General features: G+C 36.5%; 1 protein-coding gene across 3 annotated transcripts in view; it reads left to right on the plus strand.

The window, feature by feature from the left end:
* Window positions 1-13,139, plus strand: part of ADGRG6 (adhesion G protein-coupled receptor G6) — a 107,623-nt gene that overhangs the window by 71,627 nt on the left and 22,857 nt on the right. For all 3 annotated transcript variants that reach the window (XM_088141559.1, XM_088141562.1, XM_088141566.1), the window contains 8 exons: window positions 650-764; window positions 975-1,036; window positions 2,699-2,906; window positions 4,040-4,205; window positions 6,209-6,349; window positions 9,526-9,654; window positions 10,937-10,982; window positions 12,556-12,662. In XM_088141559.1, the coding sequence (XP_087997685.1) occupies window positions 650-764; window positions 975-1,036; window positions 2,699-2,906; window positions 4,040-4,205; window positions 6,209-6,349; window positions 9,526-9,654; window positions 10,937-10,982; window positions 12,556-12,662 (974 nt within the window). The remainder of the gene's footprint in view (window positions 1-649; window positions 765-974; window positions 1,037-2,698; window positions 2,907-4,039; window positions 4,206-6,208; window positions 6,350-9,525; window positions 9,655-10,936; window positions 10,983-12,555; window positions 12,663-13,139) is intronic.

Here is a 13,139-nt window from a genome sequence, read left to right on the forward strand (position 1 = left end):
TTTATGATTGAGAAAAGTTCTGTACTCTTTTGTGTTGAACTTGTATTCTCAGTGCCCTATGACCCATGTCACAGGTCACTCCTTCAGACATTCAGCTGACCATTCAAGGAAAGTACAAGAAGCAGGAACTTTATGCAAAGGATTTGGTGGCTGATCTGGGAAGGAATTAATATCTGGACAATGGCCCTGGAATAGTACTGCAAAACAGTAATGGAATTCAGGCAAAGCCAGATCAGTGTTAAAACAACAGAACTGAGCAAGAATAGTAAATTTTCAATACTGCATTGCAAGCCAGATATAAGGACATTCAGAATCATTTGGTCTTCAATTCTGATCAATACATTCCTGATTCATTACAACTGTCAGACTATAAACTAGTTTAAAATGCCTTCAAAAAGACATAGATATTAATTTCTCCCAGATTCTAGATGATTTCTGTCTCTAATAGGAAAGTACATTTGTATTCAGAGATGTAAATTTTGTTTCATAAATACTCATTCCACTAGGCATTTGTAAGTAAAAATAACTTGGTAGAAAATTAAAAGTGATTTATTCAGACCAGCCTAATTGAAACAGCTTTTACTAGGAAGCTACAATATTGATGTTAATGTTGTTTTTCCGGATCACTGTTTTTCATTTGCTCTTGTAGAAAAATGTGAAGCTCAAGAACACCCTCTAAATTACCCCTGGAAAGAAACCAGACCAGGCGAGACTGACACCACAGCCTGCCAGGGCAACCCCACCCAGATTGCATCAAGAACATGGTAACAGCTCAAAGATCATGAGATGCTTAATGGAGAGACAAAGATGAAGTATACTACGGGTATAATTAAAGAGTGACAGAATATAGGTTCTTAAAAGTGAAGAAGTAAAGGATACAGAGGGTTTAAAACGATACAGAAGGACTATGTAATTTCATAAGAACCTTCCATATATTGGTTGCTAATGATATTTTCTGTTCTGTGTTATCTTAGCTTTCTAAACATGGATAATTACACATCATATTGGGATACTCCTGATCTTAGAAACTGCACAGGCAAGTATTTGGGTATCTGTTCCCTCTAGATAAATTTGAAATATTTCCTTTCCCAGCTTTTAACACAACTGGGCTTCACCAAGTTAAGAAAAGTTGTTATAGACCTTGATTGCTGATGTAGAACTCTTAAATGCTTTACTGAAGAACTATGCAGAGTTGTGTTAGATTCTAAAAGCACATTCCGCATTTATTTTAGACATATACACAAAACAGAGCATGTGTTTTTTAAAGCATAAATAGTAGACTCTACTCCAAATACTCTATCAGGTTGAGGATTCTTTATTCCTTCTGAAGAAAACTCAAAATATTTTTAGCATTTGGGCATAGGAAAAAATGGGAACTTGGCCCAAACTCACTCACTCCATTGTTTTTCACCCCAGTACCAGATAAGTAGTTTGGGTGGCAGTCCCTGCGGACTAGTAGTAGCTTCCCAGCATGCAGAAAAAATGCTTTAAAGGTAAAGAATCTCTCCCATAGGATAGGTCTACTCATAGAATTGAAGCAGCAATCAAATCAGAAGAGCCTCTTTCCCCCTCACCTCTCAACAAAGAATGCCTTTAAACTTGTTAAATAAAACCTTTGAGGTGTTCATCCAGCATATTAACTCAGGTGAGCTAATCTCTCTCATCAACTGTTTGAGCTACCGCGTGCATAGCAGCAGGAGGTGCTTCATGAATAGGAAGAAGCAGCAGCCCCACGCTGCTTTATTACACAATACAAAAGCAACAACATCAACAAACCACTAGCTCCATAACTAATAGGCAGAACAAATAAATTCCAAAACTCAGACGATGAAAGAAACAATCAAACACACCCAACACTGAGTCTGAAACAGCTAAACAACACGGAACAAAAAGCAGAGTACCTTCACCGGAAGTCCAAAGCAATACGGAGTCTCAAATCTTAGCATTTCTAAGGGCACTCTGGAAGCTCTACTATAGCAGGGCACAAAATATGCCCTGAGTGCATACACACCCTGATGCTCAATAGACCAGTCCAAACCCACACAATGGTATGACCATTTGCTTAACTGCTGTTTCTTCAACACTTGACTTCTCCATTAACCACCCAGTCTAAACCAGTAACAGCACAGACATAACTAGCCCCTGTTGCTCTACTGACTAGACTGGAAAATGTTCGAAAAAGGCAACCCAAACACAAGCTCTCAAAATAGTCCAAACAGAATATTTCAAACAGCACTGCCGGAAATGGCCATTCCGTTCAGAGCTGAAACATTTCTGAACTCAAAACTGAATTCTTGAAATGTATATTTTGTTCCAGCTTGGAGCCAAACTGCTTCAATGTCAAAACATTTTGGAGTTGAAACAGTTTGCCCACCCCTAACTTATTTCTAAGAATTCAAATATACCTAAATCTGTGCTGATCAGGTTGAAACTTCAGTTGTTCTGGTTTCTCCTGAATATTTGTGCTTTATAATAAAATGTGTTAGTCTTAAAAAGTGCTACCAGATTCTGATTTTTGGTTAGGTTAGGGTAAGGTTATAACATGCTGTCCACTCTAGACGAGAATCAAAACCCATCTGTACCGTACTTTTTTGGGACACCAGATTTTCTTGTATTTAGTAAGGAATCTGCTGTAATTGGAAAGGATTTTTTTTTCTGGGACTAACTGGCTTATATTGTTTTCTTTATGTGCTTTCAGAAAATGCTGCTGATATAGCCAATCAGCTACTGAATCTTACAGGAGAAGGACAACAGTTGACTTCAGACAAAGTCAATGATGTGATCCAAAAACTAAAAAAAATTGTGAATGATGAAGAAATCAATGAATCTTTGGGTTCTACTGTGATCACAATATTTTCCAATATTTTAACTAGTTCGGATAACATATTGGCTGCATCATCTTCTGAGTAAGTGTTACAGGAAGCATAAGAGAAAAAGAAAGAGGATCTGTGGGTGTTATGCAGAGTTAAAAAAAATGTTTATATATTGGTAATCCATGAAGGAGATATGAACAGTGTGAAAATTTATCTGCATTTTAGAATTAACTCTTCAAGTGAATATTCAAGTGAATTATTCAAGTCAATAAAGAAATGACACCCAATTCTAAGTATATTAGCATCTTGATTCATGGGCTTGACAGTAAATCTGCTATTTTGATACTAAATCAATTTTTATGTAGGATCATAGCAGTTAAACGAAGTCAAAGTGAAAGGTAGTGTGACAAGATGTGCTAGTGATGCTAATAACATTCTCTAGTTTTAGATACAAGCACAAAAGTACTTCATTGAATCAAATTACTATAACACATTAGCTAAAGTAACATCAATTAACTCTTAACTGCAAATGTAGTCAAAAGGAACAGATGCCCAGAAGAGAGAGGCATTTGTTTTGAAGCAATTGTGGCTCCCAGCATGGCAGTAGAATGGAAATTGTAGTGCCCATTAAAGCTTTTGCAAAGTCTCTCCCATTCTGCCCATACTAGTTGATGGGATACAACAGCTTTTGTGAATAACTATAATTGTATTGCTGGGGCATCAACTATCAAGAGCCTGTATATCTCTCCAGTTGTTGTTGTTCAGTCATTAAGTATCTCTCCAGTATCTGTCAGTTATTACAGGATTTCCCCATCACTATGAGCAAAATAAAAAAATAAAATAGAATTGGACCAGAAAGACAGTGAGGAGCATCATAATCCATTAAAAAAAAAAAGTATGTTCAAAATACTACCATCCTAAGAGAAGGAAGCATTGAAGAAGAAGCAACTTTTCCCTCCTCCAGCACTGAAAAGATGACCTGCGTGGCTTTTAATCTCTCCTCCCAGCATTTTGGAGGCACTGAATATTGGTGACTAGCTGAAGGGAGCTGTGCGTCAGTAGAATATGCTCACCAATATCTGAATATTTTGCAGTTTAATTTTTCTTTATAGTTAGGTAAATCGATGCCAAAGTAATATCCTCTAATATATGCAAAGGGTTCTTTAGACTCAAAATGTTTTTATTCTCATTATTTTAATGAATTTTATATATATGCTTGATTTTAGAGCTATAAAGACAATCGATGCCTTGGCATTGAAGATTCAGTTTACAGGTCCCTCCATGAGCATCTCAACCCGAAACTTAGCACTTGGAGTTTCATCCTTGAATTCATCTTTATTCAGTGGATCTTCCTTCAGTGTTGGTCCCCAGAGCAATGCTTCAGATTTTCAGGTATACCAAGTACATTTACCGATAAGCATTTAAGCTTATTTTCAAGCAGGTTATATTGACAGGAATTCCATTGACTCAACTCAGTGTTTTATGTTGAGTTTGTCAATTTAAGGCAGGGATGAGCAACACATACTTGGTAAGCCACATGTGCTTCCCATTCCATTTCTGGCCTCCAGTACCCCTCAAAGTGAGGCCAGATGTTCATAGGAGGGAGAGTTTCTAAAGGCCAAAATGGATGTCTTGCAAGGTAAAGCACTCATTTTACTCCTTAAAAATTGTTACCATCCCCTACCCCCAAAAATATCTGCTAGGTTTTTCCCACAGGGTTGTTTAAGGGCAAATGGATGCTTTAAGCCCCTAAATATTGTTATGGTCAAAACCTGGCTCACCTAAAGCAACCAAATCACTCTGAAGATACAACATAGTTTTATTTGCATCCAATGAATAAACAGTATATACTGGGCTCCCAGCAAAGCATCAACACTTTGCTGAACAGCCATAAGCAAAAGCAGAACCAGAGCTTATATGCCTTTGGCCCACTGCACTGCAAAGACAAGACAAAGAAAAAGGCAGATACAGTGGAAATGTTTCAGAGAAACCCATCGATATGACATTATTATTATTTATCCCTTCTACCAGGTCAGCATGCTAGCCATACTGTCTTTGAGATAGGGAATAGAATAGAGATATGGAATGAGCTATGGCATAGAATAGAAACAATTTGATTTACCGGGCCACAGGTTCTTGACTGATTCTTCTACCAGTCGCCACACAGGGTCAATTCAGCTTGCTGTGAATGTTTTCTTACAAAGGTGTTTTAAGCAGTTATGGGGGGTTTGGTAGCAAATGCAGCTGATATGTGTATGGGAAGGAACCTTTTGTCACAATATACATCACAGAGCCTAAGCAGTTTAGTCCAACCCTCTCTGAAGAAGTTATGATATCACTGGCCACGCTGTTTGTGGTTCCCAGCAGGGCACATAAGCAGTGTGCTGTCTCCAGGTTGAAGAATGTGATCCATCTCTGATTTAAGGCTTTGGGGCTGTGTCCTACCTGGTCAGGGTTTTGAGCTAGCCTATGCAGTCATGTACTGTTCCATGAACTTTCAACAGCAAATCAAATAAAGAGACTGACACAAGATACTAGAATTTGAAAACTACTACTATACTTTATTAAACATTATATCTCAAGAGAATCTGTGCCAATGTGCCCCATTCTGAAAGGAGTCTAATTTAATCCATCATGACTTACATTTCTGAGTTGAGCAGTGAGAAGCTCTTGAGGGTGGGCTCAAGGTCCCATTCCAACTGTTAGTTGTTGCTTCACTGGGAGGGAGACAGGCTCTCTTAATGATTGACTTCTCAATGAATGAGAACCAAAACATGCTTAACACTACTGTCCACACATTAAATTATGTAAACAACAGCTGGGAAGAAATGAGAAGTTGATCTTGTAGGATATGAATTATATATAGTGTTGTTTTTTTTTATCCCACCTTTATTATTTTTATAATTAACTCAAGGTGGCAAATATGCCTAATACTCGTTCCGCCTCCTATTTTCCCCACAACAACCCTGTGAGGTGAGTTGGGCTGAGAGTGACTGGCCCAAAATCACCCCACTGGCTTTCATGCCTAAGTCAGGACTAGACCTCACAGTCTCCTGCTTTCTAGCCTGGTGTCTTAACCACTAGACCAAATTGCTAAATGAAAATATTTTCCAGTGAATTAACATTAATGTTGATCTTGTAAAAATAAACAATATTAAATATAATTTGATATTTAAGATTAATAGAGAAGATTTTAAATTTTTCTTATAAGGGCATAATCTTATAAACCTAAGCAAAATAAATATTAATTTATTTCCATAACCCCAAGGAAGGGCTAAAACTTGTTATTAACTAAATAATTATGAATTCATATCAAATTATATATTCCCTCATTCAGCATGGAAAATACTTTCTATTTTTATGTTGATAGAATTTTTTTCATATTTCTGTTTTAGATTGATTTTGATAAAAATCAAGAAAATTCCCTTGCTACTATTACTTTGCCTCCAAGTTTGTTAAGGAATTTAAATCAAGAAGAACGTGAAGCTATATCCAGGGCTCAGTTCACTTTTTTCAATAAAAATGGACTCTTCCAGGTAAGCATCAATGTGCTCCACTCACTTTAATGATCACATGAAAAATATAGGAATACCGAAGTTTCTCTTTATAATTTTGGTGAGATGTTACAGTTTTTATGACCCTATTCAGACACTATATAAATTTAGGGAGAGGGCTAATAGGATGACATTCATTTTATCTCCATGTGTTCATTATCTGATAAAAACTTTTGAAGGCTTTTACAATAGATCGGCAACTATATTAACAGAACCTTTCTACTGTAAAAACCAATTTAAATGTGATGTGAATTGCCTGATGAAATTAAAGGGCAAGTTTTTAAAAATATCAATAGCCGCTCTTTTTCTTTTTCTTTCCATTTGCTTTTATTTTTGTCCCTGGTTTATTCTTATTTTTAACCTTGGTATTTAAAAAACAAATCTTGATATTTTATTTGGAAAGTTTAAAAAAACTTGTAAAATGCACAGTTGTAGAGGGACCAAAGAATACCAGAACTACAGGATTTGAAAAGGGAATGTAAACACTTCCTCGTTATACTGTTGTTATCTCTATGAGCTTTCTCGAGTTCTGTGATCTACCAAAGAGGTCCTGCTCTCATGTTGAATAATGCACTGACGGGTAGGAAGAATACTCTTCCCAATTGCCTCACAGCCTTGGAACGTATTCCCCAGTGAAATACATATGGACCTCTTTATTTCTGGTTTTTAAAAGAATTTTGAAAACATTATTATTCCACTCTGTGTTTGGTTAATTTTGCTGGGGGGTTTTTTCTTTTTCTTTTTGTTTTTGCAAACTCTCTTATGGTGCAATATGGCCTGAAAAGCAGGGTAGCAATGCCTTCATAAATAAACATTTACATTTAATTTGGGGAAAGTGTTCAAATAATATGTAATATTAATCTGCCTCAAGATTTTATAAGGAGCATGTGGAGGTCAACAGTACATATTCCAAATATTCATACAATAGAGCTTCTATATGCAGTGGGAATAAGTGATACATGGGCTTGGAATATGATTATCTGTTTTATTTAAAATAGAGTTCGGATGCTAATAAATTCAGTTTAAATGTGAGCATTTGTTCGTAAGTACAAGATTTGGTAGGTACAATAATTGTGCCTGCTCTGTTTTCTTCCTTGTACATATAAGAAGTCCTTTCTTTTCAAGTAATTTTATTAAAGATTATAATTACAATAATAAAAACTAATGCAAAATAAAAGAAAGGTAGAAAAATAGAAAGAAAGAAAAAAAGAGTAACTGTCTGGAGCACTTGTGGGCGATCTCCCATCTTCTCTTTGTCCAGAGAGGTTCAAACAGCTGGTCTACTTACTGGCTCTTTGTTCTTCATGGAGCTGTCTTCAGTCCACCATTTCTTCCTCCTATAAGAAGTCCTGAGTTTTAGAAAACTTTCAGCAAAATATCTTTTTATATTATATTAAAGCAAAGTTCCAGAAAGAAGCGTTGTTTTTCAACAGTTTGTTTCCTGCAAGTCTTTTCTAATGACCTCCAGATTATCCACGTTGTGCTGGCATGTATTACATGTTTTTTATCAGAATGGTAGCTAGTAATTAAAGATAATGTAACTTGGCAAATCACCATGACCAGCCACTGTCTTTTAAATACACTCAGCAATGTGTAGAGTTCTTAGTCTGTACATTTCAAAATGCCTTTACAACAGAGAAATTTACAGTGGACAAAAAAATCAGAGGCATATTGTAATTGGAAACTATGTTGTGATATCATCCTAATGAAATATAATGAGGGAGCATTCTTAAGCTTCCAGAGGGGGAAGGCAGTTTAAGAACCAGTGGATGATCCATATGTAGTCATGCAGAAACAGAGGCAGGTGAAGATATTCTGGTCTTCTGAACTGTCCTAGTTTGACAGGAACTAGATTATTGTCAGCCTTACTAGGTAGAACAGACAGGAAACACAAGCAGATGAGCTAATTCTACTTTATTGTAAAGCTACATTAACAGAATCTTGCAAGTCTGAAACTACAATTCTCCTCCTGTCTCCTTTACAGCCTGAGAAATTAGGGTCTCTTCTAAGCCTCTTGCCCTGCCTGCTATCCATCTGTGGGCTATGCTGTCTCTTACCTGACTGTTCCCTAGGCAGCATCTCTTGGCCCATTCTCCCAAGGCCATTCCCACATACCATTACAATTATCTTCAAAGTTTCTCCCTGCCAGGCCTAAGGGAGAACTAAAAAGGAGGCACTGGTACAAGAGCAGAGATGTTTGCTTCCTATCCCATATGATTTATAAAGTATAATACCATGTCTGGACTGTTTAATGTTGGACATAAATGGAGAGGGAACAGATAGCTTTGCCCAGTTTGGGTGTGTTCTCATAGAGTTTTTAGCTTATGTTCCACTAACAGAGAATTTCAACATACTATCTTTGAGGGAGTGCAACACTAGAGTGAAAAGTTTCCCCACTCATGCATTAAACATTAATATTTTATGTATTGGTATTAACAAGCCACAGGATTTTTTTCTTTTCCATCTCTTTATCAAAAGACATAATGAGTAAAAGACTGGAAGCACCTATTTCCATTTTTAAAGTAACATTGTCCTTGTGCAGTCCCAATTTAGAATGCAAATCAGGGTTAAACCATGGCTTATGTGAAGAGGTATACTGAAATAATTGGATGAGTGAATAGATAGGCAGTTTGTGAAAACACACCAGGATATTGGGGGGGCAGGATTTGAAAACTGTATGTCCATTATCTTTTGGATGTTTCATAATATGTAGTGTGTAAAGGAGTATTATAAGTACAGCTAGAAATAAGTATGATCTCCTTTCTGTAGAGAAGTTTTGTTATTATGGTAAGAAAGCTATTCCATTCTTAGATTGGGAAGTAATCTAATCATGTCATTAGATATCAGTCAGCTTTGTTTGTGGATTAACTCAGGTTTGCCTCAAACAAATGCTGAAAGGGAAACATTTTCTCAGAATGAGTGTAAAGCTTTCCTTATAACACTATACATTGCAGTAGTAAGGGAAATAGCACATTTCTGGGAGGAAATGCAACCTCTTAAAATAATAAACAGGATGTTCTTATAATCAGGTAATATTAAACATTATGTACTGGCAATATTTATTCTGGTGATGTGGAGAAATTTGTGAACTCTTGTTACTATTGTGGGGGCTTACAAAACCACATTTTTCTATAAATCTTTAAATTAATATCCTAAAGGATACAGGAGCTCGTGGCAACTTAACCAGTTATGTGGTAGCATGCAGCGTGGGGAATACCACTATCCGTGATCTCAAGGAAGCTGTGAAAATTACAATTAAGCATACATTTAAACATGACAACATTCAGGTAAGAGATTTTCAGCTTTTGTTTAAAATATAATTAATTAAGTTAGAGTAGGAAAATAATTCATTTGTCTGTACTGAGCAGGAGGGGGAAAAAAGTAGCTTTTAGAAACAGAAATGCCTCTACAAAATACACATATATTGAGCAACCTCTGAATTATTTTTTGTGGCCCCAGGTTTTTTTGTCTCCAAAAACAACCCTGAAATCAGAAATCTGGGAGACAAAAAGTGAAGGTGAAATTTCCTGCCCTTTGTGAGTTGAAAATACTGTTCATAAAGTTATAGGGTAACTCTTAAAATAAGTTAAACATAGATCAGAAACTTTGTTTTCTCCATACACTTCTGTCCCACAAAAAACTCTGTTGTTTGTGATAGCTGCATGGGTGCTTGTTCAAGAAAACATGTGAACTGTAAGTAAAAGTTCCTTAAACATGTTAGCATTTGTTTTTCTTCCCAAATAAGAGAGGCTGTGTGCAGATTCCAGTTGAATGTGCACGAATCATTGAGGTGTTTCAGGCAACCCGTGATGTCTCTGCCTTTTCATGACTGTTAATGGGAGGAACTAGGGAAAGGGAAGAGCAGACTGGCCATTACAGGAGCTCTCACTGCTTTTCTTTGCTGAGAAGCTACAAAGCAAAACAGGAATACCAGTCAGGGGCTTTCATGTAAACAAGAAGTCACTATATGGGAGGAAAGTGGCCTGAGATACAGGAACATTTTCAAGGACAATTGGCTATTGCTAGAGAGGGTACATTCCCTAATCCACAGTCACCAATTAATACCTGCAAGTGCTTTCTACATTTGCAGTCACTTTAGCTCTTTGTTATGGGACTAAGAGTTTAATTCTACTGTTTTGAGGCAGCCACAAAATTACAAAGGATATAATCTTAGAAAAAGGAGCATGTTTTTCAAACAAATGATTTCCTCACTAAACAAATACTAACGTCAGAAAAATGGATTTTCTTCAGGATGGCATTACAGAAAAAAAGGGTTAAATTTCACCACCATGTCTGTTTTGGTCCCAGTAGTTAACCAACCATCCATGTTTATATGCATGTTCAAAAGTTTGCATTTTTAATTGAAAAGGCTCATTTAAGATTGTATCTAATTTGTTCTTTAGTCATTTATCTCAGCTTACAAGATTAGAACAATAAGTTGAAAGAAATGTAGTTGGAGAATTAGCTTGCTGTGCTTAATTAGTAATATTTTAGAAGAAGTTGCCTTTTAATTCATGGACTTAATGGAGACGCAATTTGGTTTCTTTATTTTGCTTGTTTAAATTTTAGAAGGCTCCTAATGCTACTTGTGTCTTTTGGGATATGAACAAGAACAGTAAGTTTGATTTTTTTTTTTCCCTCTTCTTTGATATGGAAAATATAGGGAATTTTCTGAAATCTTTTTATCTACTAAGCAGTAAGACAGAATTCACAGTCACATTCAAACTTAGTAATAATTATACAAGAGGTAAAGTCTAAAAGAAGTTTGGACTAACACCAGCACTGAGCCTCCCTCAAGTGGAGAACCCTTTAATATAATCCAACTATCCATTATAGATGAATACTTTCCATATGTTTATTTGGGATTTGCCCATTGAATTGTCTGGTAATCCTATTGCAGTTCAGGCCAAACTCTGGAATCAGAAAATAGACTGGAAAGTGATTACAACTAAGCAACTTCTCCCATCCAGATATTTGGTTTTCTAGAGTAATGAAAAAGGGTGTTGATGGAGGGCAGTTGTTGAAAGTCTTAAGATACATCCAAGTGAGCACAGGTTAGATTTTACATTATTTTCTAGTTTCTGATATGTTGGGAATAAAGACCTTTTTTAGGCCAGCAGCCTCTACCAAATACCAGCTGGAGGAGCTACTTCGAGTACTGAGAGGTGCATTATGAAGGACAAAGGACAAAACAGATGGAACCTGGTTGTTCATATCCTTTGTCTATATCCTCAGGTCACAGATAATCTTCATCCCATAATTTTTTGGTCTGCCTTTGTGTAGCCAGACTAGAAGGGTTGATAATATAAGCAACATTTTGCTGAAAGTATTTAGTAATCATGTCATAGCAGTCGTGAACAGTTTATGAACCCCTCCATTTAGAATAAATAGAAGCATACTATGATCCATTGAGGAAAGCTGCTCAGGGCTTTAAATTAGCTTGTTGCCCACCTTGCTATCACAGAGTTGTAGAAGCATCTTCAGTGACAGTCAAAATGGGAAGCACAACCAAGCAACTGAAGCCTCACCCCTTTTTAAAGTGCATCTCAAGTATCACACATAAAAATGGCAATGCTTCAGTCACCCAGTCACACCTGCCATTTTGACATTATTGACTGTCACTGTAGACACCCCTGCACAGTTGGCTTGTTAAACCTACAGTGTATTTAATCATTCCATCATCTTTGTTCTAGTCACCCAACCTGTGGTAAAGCAGAGAATAAACCACTATAGTTTAGTACCCTCAACTTAAACATTAAGATATGTTAGACTTCCCCCTGCCAAAATTAAAATCTCCATCTCTGTTCGTGGTCTTCCTTTAAACAGGATTGATAAAATGGGGGGTTGAGATGCAGTCTTTTCTTTGGTACCATCAGGATAAAGAAATATAGTATCCTTCTTACAAAGATTTACTGGGCTATCTTTTTAAGACTTTAAGTAATTGTTGAAAAACTTCCTATTTCCGTGTACTTTAATGCTTGATCTTCATCATTTGTTACCTGCGTCTTTCACTGTGTTCATTTTTGCTTGCATTATGGTTGTTTTATATTGCATTATTGTATTTTTTTTAATAATTCTTGTATACTGTTTTCATATGTTGTACATATGAAACACACAGGAAACATACAAAAAGGGGGGGGTGATGATGATGATGAAGAAGAACAGTCTTTCTTCATTGATTATTCTAGGAGGCCAAGGTGGATGGAATGATACAGGCTGCTATGCACTTGCAGAGTCAAATGAGAATGAGACTATCTGTCTCTGCAGTCATCTGACACACTTTGGTGTATTGATGGTAAGTGCCAGTCTTATTCATTTGTGACATTTGCTTACTTCCTTGAGGTACTTTTATAATTTTAGTTAAATGAGCTGTTTCTGAACATACCAAACATTTCATGAAACATTTTTATTCTTTTGCCCTGAATTTTAGTATTCTTGACACCACAGCATGGTATTAGGCCTTAGATGAGGATATGTCACCTAATGTTATCTACACAGGAAACCATATGGGAAACACATCCTCATCCACAGTGTTTAGTGTTGATAGAAATATCATGTGCTTTCACTTATCCTGCTTTGAGCCCTATGCATACAGTTAATTATGCAACACAGAGGACTACACACAGCTCTTTTGCATATTCTTACATATTGTGGTCCAGAGTGAGAATCTGCTATAAGAATTGTACTTCTGTTCCTGTCTTAGGAAAATAACTTCCATTTTTTCTGGAATTTATCTGGCTCTTTTCCTTCCCCTCCCCCCCGCCCCGGTTAA

Source organism: Python bivittatus, unplaced genomic scaffold (genome assembly GCF_059951505.1).
Source record: "Python bivittatus isolate LINGU-HERP-01145 unplaced genomic scaffold, Pbiv_v1 ctg000020_np1212, whole genome shotgun sequence".
NCBI classification, from domain to species: domain Eukaryota; kingdom Metazoa; phylum Chordata; class Lepidosauria; order Squamata; family Pythonidae; genus Python; species Python bivittatus.